This window comes from Argiope bruennichi, chromosome X1 (assembly GCF_947563725.1).
Source record: "Argiope bruennichi chromosome X1, qqArgBrue1.1, whole genome shotgun sequence".
In the NCBI taxonomy this organism is placed as follows: Eukaryota; Metazoa; Arthropoda; class Arachnida; order Araneae; family Araneidae; genus Argiope; species Argiope bruennichi.
The window spans coordinates 50518658-50536300 of record NC_079162.1 but is presented as its reverse complement, the minus strand read 5'-3'; the positions used below and the strand labels follow the sequence as shown (position 1 = coordinate 50536300).

Sequence of the window (17643 nt, the reverse complement as noted above, 5' to 3'; positions counted from 1 at the left end):
TAAAGGCCTTAATATAAAACTGCATTACCATTTCAGATCAATACATCACAAAATACAATTAAAATGACAAATTAACGAAAAAGATAAAATAGAAAGGATCATTAACAGATATAAATCACTAATAGAAAAAAATGTATCAACAATATTCAAATAAAATCTTAAATTTAATAGTACTCTTACCTTTCACACAATGGAGACAACTGATGTCACAGTCATATGACAAGTATAGCAATGCCTGTTATCTAAACATGTAATTAAATGTGTTATTGTGTGATACAATGTGCTTGCAGTTATCATAAACATCTTACGTTATGATTTTGTGTTAACATTTTCTATATGTTGCACAAATTTTCAAGTATAAAAATGCGCTTGTTTAGCTTTAGGCTATTAAAATACAAAAGAAAAAGATAATTATTGTTAAATGTCAAAGCTTTTGCCCAACAATCCTATATTATTAAAAATATGGTTTGCAAAAATTCAAAGTGAATTCGAATTTATAAAAAAAAATATATAATAAATCATTTGTAATATATTCAGTTTTTAAAAATTTAAATTCAATACAATTAAAAAAATGTCGCTTAAACTTAAAAAATTAAGCAAATACAAATGATGCTAGATTAATTAGTAAAGCATATTAAATAAATTAAGTTTAAGTATTAATAAATAAAGACCAAACAGTTTCAATGTTTAAGAGCTAGAAATATATTACTAATAAAAATATAAAAAATAAAGGAATAATTATCACAAAAAAACTACAAGCAACAATTGCATGATGCAATAGTCCACATTTAAATTGACGTAGGCCACTATGTAAATCATATGACCATGATGGCTCCATTATGGCAAGAATGTATTTGAAAGTTTTCAACACAGAAAAAAAGAGAGTACATGAATTTCATTAAATAGAAAGAGAGAGAAAGGAATATTCAACAGTACAGCTATTTCTGTTATTATATGCATAACATTTTCTTTGAAAGTGATCGATTCAAATAATATATTATGGATAATGATTACTTATTATAGATATACACGAATGTCACACGTAATACAATTTACAGAGACAAAAATCCAACAATTAACAAGAGATATTCCGTAAATATTGTTCTTCAAAATGAGTAAAAGAAAGCGAAGCATCAAAGAATTCTTAAACTCGCCCCAAAGTTTTATGAAGTAATCTCAAATTATCACTCGCACTCTTCATATCAGGTTTAAGTTCTAAAGCTCGCTTGTAAGAATCTTCCGCCAAATGATATTTTTTCCATCGATGATAAAGTACACCTAAAAAAATCTTAATGTAAGACGATCCATAAAAATGCAAAAATGAAGGAATAAGTTTGATATTTATGAATAAATAAAGTACTTTTAGTTTCATACATATTTACAATAAGTACATTCATCTCCAAGTGAAATAAACTTTTATTAGTGATTTATAGTTCTTACCTAAATTAGTATGGTACGTAGGATTTCTACCATTTAATTGAATAGCTCGTAAGAAATGTTTCTCCGATTCTTTATATTTCCCAGCCTTTCCGAGGGTGTTCGCTAAATTAAAATGAAGAGATGCCTCAGATGGCAAATACTGTAATGCCTCACGTGCCACGGATTCAGCTTTATCCAAATCACCTGTAAATGTATGTCACAGATCTTGAAAACATTGCATCAGATAAATTACTACACTTAAATTCACATTCATTTGTTTAAGTACCACTTCTAAATTTTTTAAGGAAAAAAAGGCTGTGTTTTGCTTTTTTTTCTGGCAACAAAAATTAAGTGTAGTCATTTGCAGTAAATTCTCAAAATAAGCAAATATTTTGATAAATATATGCTTATTTTGCTTATTCCTAATTCCCTCGAATTAGATAAACACATTTAAATACAATAAAATCTTAGTGGAAACATTTGAAAAGAGATGGGCTGTACATCATATACATTCAGACTTCTACATTTATTAAACATCTCCTCAAAAAGAATTCATACATAGAAATTTCAATATATAGAAATTAGAAATTTTTCCATATGTTATTACCAAAAAACTCATACACGTTTAATGTTTTAAAGTTAAAGAAAGCGTGAAAGATCTGAATTATCAAAGAAATTAATTTTTAAAAATTATACAAATAGCAATTTTTCAAAATTGTCGGTACAGTAGTTGTTGACATTTCCAAACTTTTTCGCTATTTCTTTATTTTTCATCGTTTCTATACTTTTATTAAAATAATTTTTTTCACACACAAATATTTCCGTTTAAAGGCTTTTCTCGCAATAAGAAATGCTCAACTGAATTTAAAATAATAACTTGATGAGGCCCTAAGCTATTTAAAATATGGGGCTCATTATAAAGCCATTTTCCAAATAACCCCAATTCCACCCACATTTCTTTTCTTTTCCACATATCTACCGAAAATCCAAAATTCTTGAATATATATATATATAATATACTGCATATATACCAATTCCATTGCCAATTCAGTTATTCATAATATTAGAGAAATCAGCAATTCGTTTGCAATCAGAATATTTAAATGCTTCAGACTAGTAACTGATAAAAAGCCTAGCACAACAGTAATTCCTTCACCCTCTTCAATAATAATAAAACGCATCTTAAACGCTGAATTATGTTTATATATACTAATCAAATGGTATAATAAGTATATACTATCAAAAACATTCAAACAGTCCTCAGAAGACTGCTGCATATTCTCCGAAAAATATAAATGATCGTTTTAAATAGTATACATCATAAAATAAAAACTAGAATTAAACAAAAATTTACCTATGCTGTCTAACATAATGATCATATTATTCCAGGCAACTAAATGAGTTGGTTGTAATGTTGTAGCATTACGCCATGCTCTATAAGCATCGTCATATTGTTTCAGTTCCAAGTACTGCAGAATAATTAAAATTATATAGGTAAACAATTAGTATAATAGTAAACTATAACATAAAACTATTTTACATTTAAATATTTTCAGAATTGCCAAACTGTACCAAAACAGAAAATCATATTATTGAACATTCAATAAAGTCGTTCAACACATTACAACACATCAATCTATTATTATTATTATTTAAAACTTAAATATCACAGAAATTACTTGAAACGGTTATAAAATATTGCAACACACTAAAAATCTTTAAAACTTAATGGATTTTAAAAAAAGGTTTAAAAATAACAGTTATTATTATTAATATTATTATCGAGAAATTAAATCTGCTCAAGCAAACAAAATGTTTAAATGTTAATAACATGCTACATTTGAAAACGTATTTTAAAATTATGCAAAAATTTCCATAATAAATAAGTTTAAGTACTCTTCATGAAGCTCTAAAACAAGATTTATTTCCAACACATCCTTATTTTCCAATGAATTTGATTCCCACAAAAGCATGTTATTTAAAATTAAAATTCCAATTTTACACTTAAAATCTAATACATGATGAACATAATTAAAAATTGACTTATTCAGAACACCACTTAGTTGTAAACGGATGAAAAGATTTATTTAAAAACTGATATTTATATTATATACAGGTTATGGGGGAAATGTTGTTGCTGGGCTTTACTTACAAAATTATTGATCAAAATCTGCTCTCAATATATTATTTGAGGTACAAAACGTCAAAGAAAGTCTCCAATAAAATAGACCAATCTAAAGCAAGAATTTTAAACATTCAATATAGCTTTTAAATACATTGTAGAAGGAATTCCTCCAAGTTCTAAGAATAATGCAAAACTTTATATGATGTGTGAATAAGTATTTTTTGGATTTAAAAGGCTGTACTTTCTCTTGAATGTGCTTTTAAAAGATCTGAATACTATTCTCCATTCAATTCACACACAAGAATGCAATTCATCATTCCATACAATGTTCGAAGGGATAAAATGATAACTCATATTCTAGTATGAAAAGTATGTGGCAATTTGCCAAATAACAAATATAAGTAGCAAGTCCCTATCATAATCAAGTAACTGCTAGATTAATCAAATCTCTCTCTAAAAGAAACAAACTCACTATTTTTCAAACTTCTATTTCTTATCAAAAAGAGACCTCTAAATATATGTGTGTGTGTGTAATGATATTTTAAACTTTAATTTCAATTTAATTAATTTCCAAGGTTTTATCTTAATTTAGCCCATAGTAACTTCATTCTAAAATATTCTCTTATTTCGTGATCCAATTCCACTGTCTCTACTTAATTAATTCAAGAGAAGCTTAATAAAATTGCTGAATCGGCTAATAGCCTAACTTTCCCACACTCCTCGTGAAGGGGTAGAAAAATGTCCAGTAAGCACATTCTTTTTAAAAGATCCCTGCGTTTCCCTTACTTGTGATTGACATGAGTCAAAAATCCCCATCAGAATCTTAATAAAATATTAGCATTGTAAAGAAATATTTTCCCTATCAAAATCTCATGTTATATAAGACGAGGGATAATTTATTTCGCTCTTCATCCTGACTTCTGCTTTTGTAACGCGCTGTGGCGGATGTTCCTTGTCCGCGCCTTCTTGTAAATAATGCGTGCTTCTCCTATATGAAATAAAACGACGTCACAAAATCAAAGTCCCTTCACTGTCTTCGAATCTGCATTCTGCTTAACATAAAATAATGATTACATATTAAAGAGTCGACAAGATAGTTTCCTGTGAAAAATTGTCAAATGTACTACAAGAATTAAAATTAAATCTTTACAATTATCAACAATCTTTTAATTAACTTTAATTTACTTTACAACAATCTTTTTAATTAAATCTTATCTTACAGACTTTTTCCAGAACCGAAAGAAAATAGAGCTAATACTAACCAAATTTCCGAGATTATAGTAACAATCAGGATAACGTTTTCTGTAGTGTATGGCCATAAGATAACTTCTTTCAGCTCCATCCATTTTCTTTAGACTTGACTGAACAATTCCAAGATTCATCCAAGCAGCAGCAAAATCTGACCTAATTTTTTTATTTGATATGTTATGAAATAATTAACTAAATTAAAAATCACTATTCCAATTGGAAAGAATGGGATATAAATAGTAAAATAAATTCTTAATGGCTTACCTTACTTCTGAAGAAAATTCTCTTTTTTTAATTACTTTAAAAATTAACACATAATGAATCCCAGTAATTCTGTATCTTGTGTGTGAAATGCACACTTGAAGATAAATGTACACAACTGCTCATACATATAAATATTTTCAATCATGAGAATATTTAATGTTTTAACTTATTATTAATCTAACTGAATCAAATCTAATTGTTTCAAATAATTTTCAGATCTGGATGACACAAAGAATAATCTTCAACTAGAATGTTTTGAGATGACCACAGTCAGCCAGTTGTTATTTCAAATGTACAAAACAGTTCAGCAATAATTAACACAAAGTGATAAAATAGATTAATAAAAAAGTTATTTTCTAATTGAGAATCAGTCATTTTTTAATTGAAAGTTCATTTGCAGAATTCTAATTACCTCAACCTTTTACGGCCATATGTGACAGAAATGCAACAAAACTTATAAACATTTAATAAGGTATAAAATTTACATAATATTGTCTCGAAAATGATTTTTTTTTGTAAAGAAGTCTTAAACAATAAATACATTTTTAATTAAAAATCAGTTTTACAATTAATTTCTTAACTGCTTTTTCGATCTTTACACTCATTTATATACTTATACAAAACTCTTAACAAAATATAAAAAGTCGTACAATGAATATTTAATACAAATATGAAATCACCTCCCTATTTTGCATAACATATATATGTGTTATATATATCTACTTTTTAATTATATGGAATTATTTAATTTGCTGAAATGAAATGTAAGCATTTTTGGGTTCTTTAGAACAAGTATCTATTAAATCAATATAGAAGTAACTATTAAAGTAAATATAATTACACATTTTGCCAATTAGTTTCAGAACTGTAACATCATATTGTATACATCTCTAACTAGTTCTCCTATCAGTAATTTCTACTGCCTGTTGATCACGATTTCCTGCTGGCTGTATTTCAATCCTGTTTAAAGTGTATATATATATATATATATATAACCGTAATAGCAACTCCGATTGTGGCGCCCTCTACAATTGGTTCCAAAGGGAACGAACTTGAATTCGAAAATGCGACGATAACGGGTTCTTCGATAAGACGGTCGAAATGAACAGAAGGGAACTGGAAGAACGATTTACTACAAGGCAGAGTAATTTGTAAATACAGTCAGGTCCATACATTAAGGATAATGCAAGTTCAGGAAAAGAAAGAGTCAGACGCAAAACAAATGTGACTTATTTGTAAAGCCTATTTATTAAACAAAAGGTAAATAACAAAAAAGATGCTATATAATTGATATCATTAATAAAAATTGCAATTTTTTGCTCCCTAGAGAAAATTTCAAAAAAAAAAACTATTTACAAAAACCAATATTACATGGTTGGTATGATAGTTAATACATAGTATGTCTTCCAGACGATGCAATACAGTCCGCACAATAACTGGGCATGCTGAATGTCAAATTATCGATCTGATCTAGGGGAATATTACACCACTCATCAAGCAATGCTCTCCGAAGTTCTGGTAGTCATGTAGGAGGTGGCTGACGGGCTGCAACTCGTCGGCCAGGCATGCTCTACTGATAGTGAGTGATATCCTCCTATCGAAGGAATTCGTTTGCGATGTTTGCACAGTGAGGACGGACGTTGTCATCTATAAACACGAATTCTGCGCCCATGGCGCCCCAAAACAAACGTATATGTTGTTCCAGAATGACGTCCCAATAGATTTGGCCTGTCATGGTTCCAATTTAAACATGCAGGTCAGTTCCGGAACCCATAATAATTCCTTCCCAAACGAGCAATCCTGCACCATCGTAACGGTGTCGTTCAAAGATGTTCTCTTGGTTGTAAAAGGTACCTGGCGCTCTCCATATGAAAGTCCGGCGAGAATCTGACTGCAAGCTAAACCTGGACTCGTCGGAAAACATCACATAAGCCGACTATTGCGGCGTCCACAATGCATGCTCCCTACTTCAGGCTAACCGCAGGTGACAGACAGTGAGCTGCAGTAAGTGGAACACATCTGACAGGCCTACGAGCATATAAACCAATCTGCCCTAAGCATCTGTACATGGTCTGCCTTGAAACTGTCGAACCAGTGGCTGAAGAGAGCTAACGAGACAGGTCTGATGCTGTGCTCCGTCTGTGTCTTTTGGCAGTAACTGCCAAATACTGGTTCTCATTCGGCGTTGTAACTAACTCGGGGGCGACCTGTGCTGCAACGTCTACTCATATTACCATCATCTTGGAATCGTTGCCAAAGCCTGGAAATGACACTCTGGGCGATTCCTCGGATACTTCCAGTTGGGTACGCCCACATTCCAGACGGCCGATAATTCTACCACGTAAAAAAATTAGCCAAATGTGTCCTTTGTGTCATAACTATGCGGTTATTGCACTGAAAGGCTTATAAAGCGCTTTCAAACAATTTTACTTCTTTGTCTGTATTCCTTATACATCACTCTCTTACACTCTCATCATTGTGACGTACTATCGGTGTCATTTGGTGACTTCCTGCAATTTGCATATGATTTTTGAAGATGTGTGTAATCATATTACGAGTGATATATGTATTTTAGAGTTCGATTTCCGCGTGACTCTGAATTATCCTTAATTTATGGACATGAGTGTAGTTCACAGTTAATAACACATCTGCGCAATCATTATAATTAAATATAATTAGAAAGAATTAGGTAATTTAGTGAAAATATCCCCACATATATATGATTGTTATTGTACATCTTAACTTTACAGTGCTTGTGCTTTTCATGTATGCTAGACTTGCTATAAATAAAAGCTTTTATTTTGTGATCCAACGGACACTGGGACAATTAACAGCGTGCACTTCATACTTCAATATTAACAAGAGAGTATGGTTCTGACCATACTCTCTTTTTCATGCGTTAATTAAAAAAGTAAATCACAATACAAGACTTCATTATTCAAATGCATATTTCAGTTCCACATGATGAGAGATATGAGCAATACTCTTGAATGCGAAAGTATTCACATTTTCAGCATTGGATGGAAACCTCTTTTCGATTTTGAGCAGAAGTAAGTGCAATTTTTGCTGCCAAAATTGGAAACCTTTTTAGGGGGAAAAAATGTGACAAAATAAATACTGAAAGAAAAAGAAAGAAAGAAATCTAAAAAGGCATATGCACTTTTTTAACGCTGCTCGATGACAATTTTATCTTCTCTTCAAAAACATGATACAACATATGAAATTTGAAAAAATTTGCAATCTAAGTAACTAGCAAAGGGCACTGTCAATGAAATTTTAGTCAAAATCAAGACTTTCCACGGTGAAAAAATTAAAGGAAACCTCAATGCGACAACGCATTGATAAAGTGTTAAAACTAGAGTCGGATTTAAGTTTATATGGGGCTAAAGTAATTTATATCAAATCTGTTGTTTATATTCTATATTAAGAATGTGAGGCAGTTAAGGTGGCTTTGGAAAATCAGTCCAGTGAAAGCATAACTTTAAAATCCGTTACCCAGAGATTGATTGAGTCAAAGGTTTAATTTAAAGAAGGATTCAAAATGTGAAAGAAATTCTAGTGAAAAGTATTCAGCTAATGAAATAATATTCGTTGCAGGAACTTTAAAATAAAAAAAAATAATAATAACTTAGCTATTACTGATTCATATATTACAATGTGCTCGAGAAAAGAATGGTTCAGCTCACTGAACCCAGCATCAGAAATATTCATGGTGAAAAATAGAATAACATTTATAAAAATTTAAAAGATGAACTTAATATACTAAATTTGAATGAACAATTGATATCAGTGCCAAAGATAGAAGGCGTTGGATTTTGCGTCATCTTCTAAAATGAAAAAGTACTTCTTGAAAAAGAAAATAAATTATATTTTGGTGTGTCATGAGACTTTCTGCCCCAGTGTGAAATTCCTTTCAAAATGGATACTGACAATCTGTGGTACTGAAGGCGTGGCCATTTATGCAATCAAGCATTGAAACATAAAATTACCTGCTGTCTCATCGTTTTGTGAAATTCGCACTGATGCAACGTCAGTAAAAAATGTTATTGGTAAAGAGAAACGGACATTTGTTGACCTACAATATCCAAGACTCTTGAAGGTGAGTAATATTTTACAACTCCTAATTGTAACGATTAGTCCTATTTAACTGAAATTCAATTACTTAAAAAAACGTTACACAGCAAAGGAGTTTACAAGACTTTTTACATATTAAATCCTTCAATGAGGAAAATTTAGAGTTAATTAGAGAGAAAATCTCTAATTTATTTTATAATATGTTCGATCAGCATGCCACGCAAATTAGAATACGTTTTGAATAGTTTCTATGCCGAAAAGATTGGCAATTACATCTGCTTTTGAACACTGTTTATGTTTACAAAGCATTTTTAGTACAAGGCAAATGAAAATAAATAAATTTTTTGAAAAACTTACGTAAAACTTAAGTAAAAATTTTCTTACGCAAAACATGATATCTTAAAAACTTATTAATATATTACCTTGAAATTTTGCATATCTACTACCTTAAGTATTCCAAAGGTAATGAAGTAGGGATAAACTTTGAACTGTGTAGTTTTTGTTTTAGAGCTGCCTAATGTAATTTTCAATACAGAAATACTCGATTAGCTATAACTTTTTGAAAATGCATATATTTCTTAGATTCTAGTTCATTCCCTTCACTATAATTGTTAAGTTTGTTATTGTATAAAAATAATTGGAATATGTAGAATAGAATTTTTTGTAGAGCGTTTTGCTTTTTGTAGCAATTTTCACTATTTTTTTTACACAAATTGACAGATTTTACATAATCTCAATTGGCACAGAATTTTCTGATCAATAATTTTCTTTATTTGCAATAACACTGATCCAGAAAATGAACTGAAATAGCTCATTAGAAGGATTTTTCAAAAATTTGTCTCTATAGGTAGACAGATACCTTAAGATACTTGAAAGGTACTGCTAAAATGAAATTACCTATAGAAAAGATAATTTGTATGTTTTAGATCTATCTACATATGTGAAGTTGATTGAGGTTCAAACTCAAATGATAGAAAAATCTATATCTGAATATAAGCATGTTTTGAAATAACCTTATTTTGTGGTATGTTAATAAATAAAAAGTGTATGTTATTATCACAAACAGAAGCAGAAATAACTGCTCTGAATAAGGGAACTCAAGATATTCAGTATTCAAGTATTAAAAGTATTGCTCGCGAAACTGTACATATTAAAAATCTTATAGCATATGAATGATGGCCAATCATGTATCATGTATATAATAAATGAAAATTGTTTCAGTAGAATGAAATATATTAAGTTGAACTTTATTCGTGATGTTGTCTACAGAAATAAAAATAGAATACATTTCTTCGAGAGATCAAATTGCTGATAAGCTAACAAGAGCTCTTCGTAACAGAAAATTTTATAATTTTAATTCTATGCAATTTTAGAATTATTTTAATTTGTGATTGAGGAAGGGTGTCAAAGTAAAAACAATCACACATTATGCCATTTAGTTCCAGAACTGTAACATCATGCTGTATATATTTAATTGATTCTTTTATGGTTATTCTATCAGTACCTATTGGCTGCTCATTATTATATTGCTAATTTCATTACTGTATTTCAATCTTGTCTGAAATGTATATATATGCATATATATGAATATTTTTCATTTTATGCTTACTATGCTTCTGCTTTTTTTATATGTTAGACCTGCCATAAACAGGAATTTAATTTAATGAGCCCTAGAATGATTAAAGGGAGGCACTTTATACTTCAATATAATAATATTAGCAGGAACTAATAAAATAAACCGAGCATCTGGTTCTTGAATCAATATAAATGTTTTTTAATTAATATTCACATTTTGTCTATCATTACAATCTTTTTATTCCATATTATAATTTTTTTGGGAGGAAGAGGGAAGGCACATTGCAAATATCATATGTGGTAAATATATTTCAATTCTTAATAATCAAATTTCTTTCAATCAAATTTGATTTTGTCACTCATACTACTCAATGCAGTTACCATAATGCGACATAACTAAATGATTCTAAAATAACACAGTTTAAGAAATACTAAAAAAGGAATTTTAAAAAATGAGCTAGATGTGCTAGTAAGAAAATATCATTAATACAAAAAAAATTCGTTTGGAGTCTTCAGCATTGTAAAATAGAAAAAAAAAAGCATTAAAAACACTAATAAGCAAACCTTATTGAATGCCTTAAGTATCATCCATAAGGTATGTGCCCAATACAATTATGCATATTTCTATAAATAGCCTTTTACCCCAAATTCAAGTTCAAACAAAATGTTTTTATAAAAATTTCTACATCACAACTATTCTTTAATAGAAAATTTCCTAAGATAGGCAATGCATATAACTAAAACATAATGACAGCTCATCTACAGGGCTGTCAAAAAGTTCGTAAAAACTTTATAAAATCCGGAAAATTAAGCAAAATAAAAAACGGTTTGCAGATTTAGCATCGATAAGTGATGTTTTTCTTTCTTTAAAGAAAAGAAGGAAAAAATAACTCAAAAACAGCCAATAGGTGACGTTTCGTACTTAAGTGAAGAAAAGACACGCAAATAACCAAATCATTTATAATAGCAATATGTGTTCCACATGTCCACCACCACAGGTGATAACACATTGCAGGCGTATCACAAATCCAGCAGCGCCAGCGGGTAGCATGTCCGGCGGATTGCATCTTTCAATTCCGAACAGATTGGATGGACGGGATCTATACACACGGGATTTTAAATTTCCCCATAACCAAAAGTCTTTTGGTGTCAAATCTAGAGACGGAGGAGGCCACGGAAACTTACAACGTCTGCAAATGATTCTCTCTTCTCCGAACGTTTGTATTAAGAATTCCTTGACTGGAGTAGCAGTGTGACTTGTTGTTCCATCTTGCATAAACGCAACAGTAGAAGGCACATCTTTTTCACGTAAACATGGAACAGCCTTTTCGAGCAGAAGCGTTATATAACGCTGAGCATTTACTTTCACCGTTTTCTGCCCATTTACTGAATACTGTGTTTCAAAGATGAGGGGTCCTATCATGAAGGAACCTATGAACCCACACTACACTGTGACTTTGGGGGAAGGCAATGGTTTCTCAGTGTATACTCGTGGATTTGACGTCGCTCAGATGCGACAGTTATGCATACTAACGTCACCATGGAGCGAAAAATGAGCTTCATCTATCCACAAGATTTTAAAGACCCGGGAGGGATCTACAATTTTGGAGAGAGCCCACCTCGCAAATTCTTCTTTCTCTACAGTATCCGACGGTAAAAGTGGATGGCAAGACTGTTCTTCTGGATCAAGAGCGTAAATATTTATAATCGGCAGTCTCATTTGTATATTTTCAATTTAGTCGTTCGCACTAGTGTCATCTGTCGGCTTTTTTTGGATTTTTTTTTTTTTTCCAATCTTAAAAAATATCCCGTGACCTATCAATGTTAAACCTGCAAACCGTTTTTTTTTTTTATCATTATTATTTTGGTTGTTTTTTCGAGTTTTATGAATTTTTAAAGTTTTTACAGACTTTTTGCCCACCCTGTATTATGGATGCTGAGATGTAAAACATTTGCAATTATCTGAATACTTCGTTTTTTTTCTCTTTAGTGGGGAGAGGGGCACTTCATGAAATTTTGATACGGCAAAAATATGCAAAAGGTAAAAAATCAATAACTACATCCTATAATAACAGTGTGGTTGTGCCTATTATCATTCTGCAAAATCTCAACTCAAATTGAAAGTGCTTAGGACTGCTTCTGAACTGCAGTTTTTAATTGCTCAAAAAATAGAGTAAATGTAAGAAAATAAAAAAGCAAATTTTCAAATCTTTTATCGCAATGCTCCTTTCTGAGTTGATATGCAACAAATACAAATATATCACAAGCAAATATCGGTAGAATCTTATTAAGAGTTCAGTGTTCAGACACTTAAGTCTGATTTCTTTAAAACATGTTGATAACTTGGGGATAAATCAACATTTCTTTTCCCTTGCAATTTCTTCACAAATATATGGATATATTTATTTAAAACACAAAATTAAATCCAAACATCAAATAACAACTAAAGTCATTATTGGAGGAGAGAGAGTAGTGAAATTACAAGGGTAAAGAAAGTAAAGTGACAGATTTATCTGTTTTCAAAAGAAAGCATTAATTTAAAGGTCAAATTCTCTTTGAAAAAAAATGATAAACATTAATTTCTGAAATGATTGGGAGAAAGAATTTGAATAAGATTTAGCTTAAAAGTAATTTATGACATTAAATATATAAAGTTCATTTTTCTTAGCAAGAAGGATTTATAATAGGAAAACAGCAAATACAGATTAAATTCAATGCTAAAAAATTCCACTGTAAATTTTATTTTGATTTCTACTCAAAAGAAACAGTTTGAAAATATAAAGAGAAAGCAAAGAAAATTATCTTAAAAATTATTTAACTTTCCCTGAGTAGATTTCAAAACACACACTAATGCTAAGTAATTAGAAATAAATTATAAAATTAATAATCAATATAAAGCACATATTTTCTTTCTAAAATGACCCTATTTGAAAACATTGTATTCAACAATCATCAAGAGGATTATTAACCTCCTTCCTAATAAATGTAATTCAGACTTTTACGCCATATAAAATCTAGCCTGAGAGTCTTATCAGCTACTTTGCCTGTGCTCTTTTCCTATATCCATATTAAGTTATAAAACTGCACTAAATCAGTTTTAAAATATTTTTTTTTAAATCTGAATTATATCAGGAACTAATTTTTGTAAAATGTTTCCACAATATATTTCTATTGATAAAAATAAGTAACTATTAAATTTTAAAGAGAGAGAGAGAGAGAGAGAGAGAGAGATCAAAAATCACAATAATAAGGACAATATAATGCATTAATAAAGAAATCTTGCCTTATTTTAATAGCAGAATGCAACAATTCTTCAGCCTCTTCTAATTTCCCTTGGTCTTTAAGAATATTTGCTAAGTTATTCATTGCTTGATCATAAAGAGGATTAAGCCTGAAAACCACCATATAATATGAAGCCAGTCAATCACAATATAAATCAGAAGTTTTATCACAACTCAGAACTAGTTTTAAAATGTTATTTACAAAAACACCATTAAGTAAACAAAATACAAGAATTGGTGATAGTATTTTTATTTATATATAAGAGTTCTTTACAAATAAGCCATATAACAAACAAACCTTATTGCTTCTTTATAGCCTTTAATGGCAGTTTCTCTATCACCATTATCAGCAGCATTTTTTGCAATATTATAATGAACCTGTAAAATAATAGAGCTAAATATTTTTTTTAAATTACAGAGAAAACTACGTAAAAAAAAAAAAAAAAGAAAAGAGCTCAACTAAAACAATAATAAAGAAACAATTCAATTCAAGTGAAAAGATTCGCAAAAAAGATATTGGACACAAAGATATCACAAATAATATTGCATACAGGGTGAGTAGTGAAATTTTATCTGAAAAAATAAGCAGTTTATAAGCACTTTTTGAGCCCCTTTGAGGCAAAATTTAAGAACCAACATTAACATAATAGTTTTGATTACGGAACTAAGTTATGATAAAATTCATCAAGATGACCAAAAAAAAAAAAACTACTCAGTTTTAAAAAAATAGAAACATAGAATACCACCAGTAACTATTGTATAGTTTTCATAAACATTAAAACTAAGTTACTTAAAATGTTTTCTGCAAATTTCTCATGAAAATCTAATTCACACACCATCAAACCATATTTGAAATATTTAATTTACATTACAATCTGTATTAAGAAAAAGAAAAAATATAACCTTGCCTTTTCTTTAACATTTCAATTTCTTAATAGAAAAAAAGGTTAAGAATATAAGTAATAGAAATTTAACTCTCTTTCAACTATTCAATTTTCTCGTCAATAATTTTTCGCAACTCATTAGATTTTTTTAGCAGTGAAAAGTCTCTGGTTTGCTCTGATGGTTGAGCAAGTACATTAGCATTACATTCAATTTCAGCAGTTTCTTTTCCCATAAAGAGATTGACGAATCAGATTCTAATGTCTTAACTTTATGTAATTGGCAGTAATTTCTTTAGCTCTTTGTTCCCCATATTTAGAATGGGTTGCTGATGCAGATATTCTATTCTTTAGCAATGTTTAGAAGTGGATTCCACCAGATTGTTTAACATGATAACAAAATAAACGCCGTGAAATATGTGATATTTCATTCAACTGTTCCACCAAAATATGTTTAATAATAATGAATCCTCATTCAATAGATGTTTGTCCATGAGAAAGAAAGAAAATAATTTTAAAAACCTTCCACAACTTATTGCCTTCAAAAAAAGAGAATAAAAAAATCATCCAATTTCATTTATCTGACAATAAAATTCTTGAAATCGAGTAAGGATGGTTTGAGCACATTTCTCAAGAAATCTATATACTTTATTAGAACAGCTTCACATTCATCCTCATCTATTTGTCTTTTCCGGCGCAAAAGAATTTGTTTCATTTTGTTTTCACACTTATTAGTTTTTTCTGCCATATACAGGGTATCTCAAAAACTTTGACCGCGGCTTTTATTCCTTAAATATTGAAATATTGAAATTAAAATAGACATATACTTTAAATTACAAAGTGGCGTAAAAAAAGTGCAAAATGTTAAGAAATCGATTAAAGTTTTCAGGGGATTAAACTTTAAAAAATACAAAATTTAAATGTTTATACGGACCCCGTACAAAAAATTCCCAGTGAGTAAAATGTGTCCCATCCTCTAATAAGGTCATGTACAAAATTTTAGAATTTTATTATGAGAATTCTCAAAAATATGTTAAAACAAAGTTGGAGAAGGACCAATCACAAATTAAAATGCAAATGTTTACAGCTTCAGTGCAGATGACGCGACGGAGGAATGCATCATAAGAAAATTAAATATGCTTCATATCTTTAGTTTTAAATACAAATTTTAAAATCTATGCTTTCTGAAAAATACTTTAAAATTTTATATCATGAATTACAAAATATAACATACATAGCACAATCAGTGAACTTGTAAAAAATCTTATGTAATCTTTCATTAAAGTAATCTTTCCTTTAAGTTATTATTTCTACACATTTTTAATACTTTTGAACCAATAAATAGTAAAATTATTATTTATTTATTCAATCATTACTTTCTTTGTTAATTTGCGTACGACACCTAAAACACGAACATGCGACATGATTTTTTTCTCTTTGCGAACTCATATCCAGGCATCGAAAAGTGGTTTAAGTCAGCATTTCTGTAGTTTCATATTTTTAAGACTTTTTGTGATATGCTGAAATTTCGTACATGACCTTATTAGAGTATGCGGCACATTTTACTCACTGGGAATTTTTTTGTATGGGGTCCGTATAAAAACTTAAATTTTGTATTTTTTTAGTTTAATCCCCTGAAAACTTTAATTGATTTCATAGTAATTTGCACCTTTTTTAGACAAATTTGCAATTTACAGTATAGTCTACGATCAATATTTTAGGAATAAAAGCCGCGGTCAAGGTTTTTGAGACACCCTATGTACTGGGTCAATACATATAACATTTCGAATTAAAGAATAATTGGGACATAAATAATTATGTACGCCATCATTTTTAAAACAAATTTCTGACAGGCATGCTTGAAAAGCTGATAATTTTTACAGCATATTTCTATTTCGGAATGTAATTTTTTCAATAATTTATCTCCTCTTATACCAGCACTCACTTTATCAATTGCAGAATTGGATTAGCTATCAGAAAAATTAAATTTACAAAGGCTATTTGCTGGAGAAAATTCAGCTAAGAAATATTTTTAGAACTTTAAAAAAAATGCGCACATTTGTTTTACTAATTTGTAACACTGAATTAATTATTTATTACACTATCTGAGTTACTTCATAATTCATCTGAAAAAATAACTGATACTTTTCTCACACAGTCTGGATAGCATAAGAGAAACCATAGGTATTTTAGTTTACAAATTTTCCGAAATTTCATTATTGTTTAGCAAATATAACAGCTGAAAATTTATGAAGCATACTAGTAATAAGCCTAAAACATGAAACATTCAGTAAATAACAATTAAAATCAAAATTTCCAGTAATAAACTTTCCACTAAATTTCCAGTAATAAACTTCACTGTGGTGACTTAAAGTCACAGTAATTTCTAAAGAGGGGGAAAATCTAGCATGCATCTTCCCTATATGATGGGGAATTCAATCAGTATGGATAGCAGCATGGCCAATTGAATATGGAATCAGTAAATGGCTGATAAAAAATAAATTTTAAATTATTACCTTTATTTGTTCGATGTTTTTATATATTGAATAAGTGCCATCCTGTGTTTGTAAAATATTTGGGATGCAATGAAATAATTGAAAGGCTCAAAGAACTGATTTTTTTTGGGGGGGGGACGCAATTTGAAACAGCAGATACTTCTTTTGTCAAGAAAAGGCAATAATTACGAATTTATAGATAAAACTTATAATCATGAAATCAATTATTATTAAATCCTTTAACACTTTTCATATCCTTGCAAGTATCAGGGGTGTTTGTG

The 17643-nt window shown here is 29.6% G+C and overlaps 1 protein-coding gene across 1 annotated transcript in view; it reads right to left on the bottom strand.

The window, feature by feature from the left end:
• Window positions 1–559: 559 nt before the first annotated feature.
• LOC129959551 (protein O-mannosyl-transferase TMTC4-like) overlaps window positions 560–17643 on the bottom strand; it is a 38417-nt gene continuing 21333 nt past the window's right edge. The window contains exons 12-17 of the mRNA XM_056072447.1: window positions 14285–14364; window positions 13989–14096; window positions 4807–4948; window positions 2774–2888; window positions 1441–1623; window positions 560–1278 (exon numbers count right to left, since the gene is read on the bottom strand). Of these exons, the coding sequence (XP_055928422.1) occupies window positions 1145–1278; window positions 1441–1623; window positions 2774–2888; window positions 4807–4948; window positions 13989–14096; window positions 14285–14364 (762 nt within the window). The 3' untranslated portion in view covers window positions 560–1144. The remainder of the gene's footprint in view (window positions 1279–1440; window positions 1624–2773; window positions 2889–4806; window positions 4949–13988; window positions 14097–14284; window positions 14365–17643) is intronic.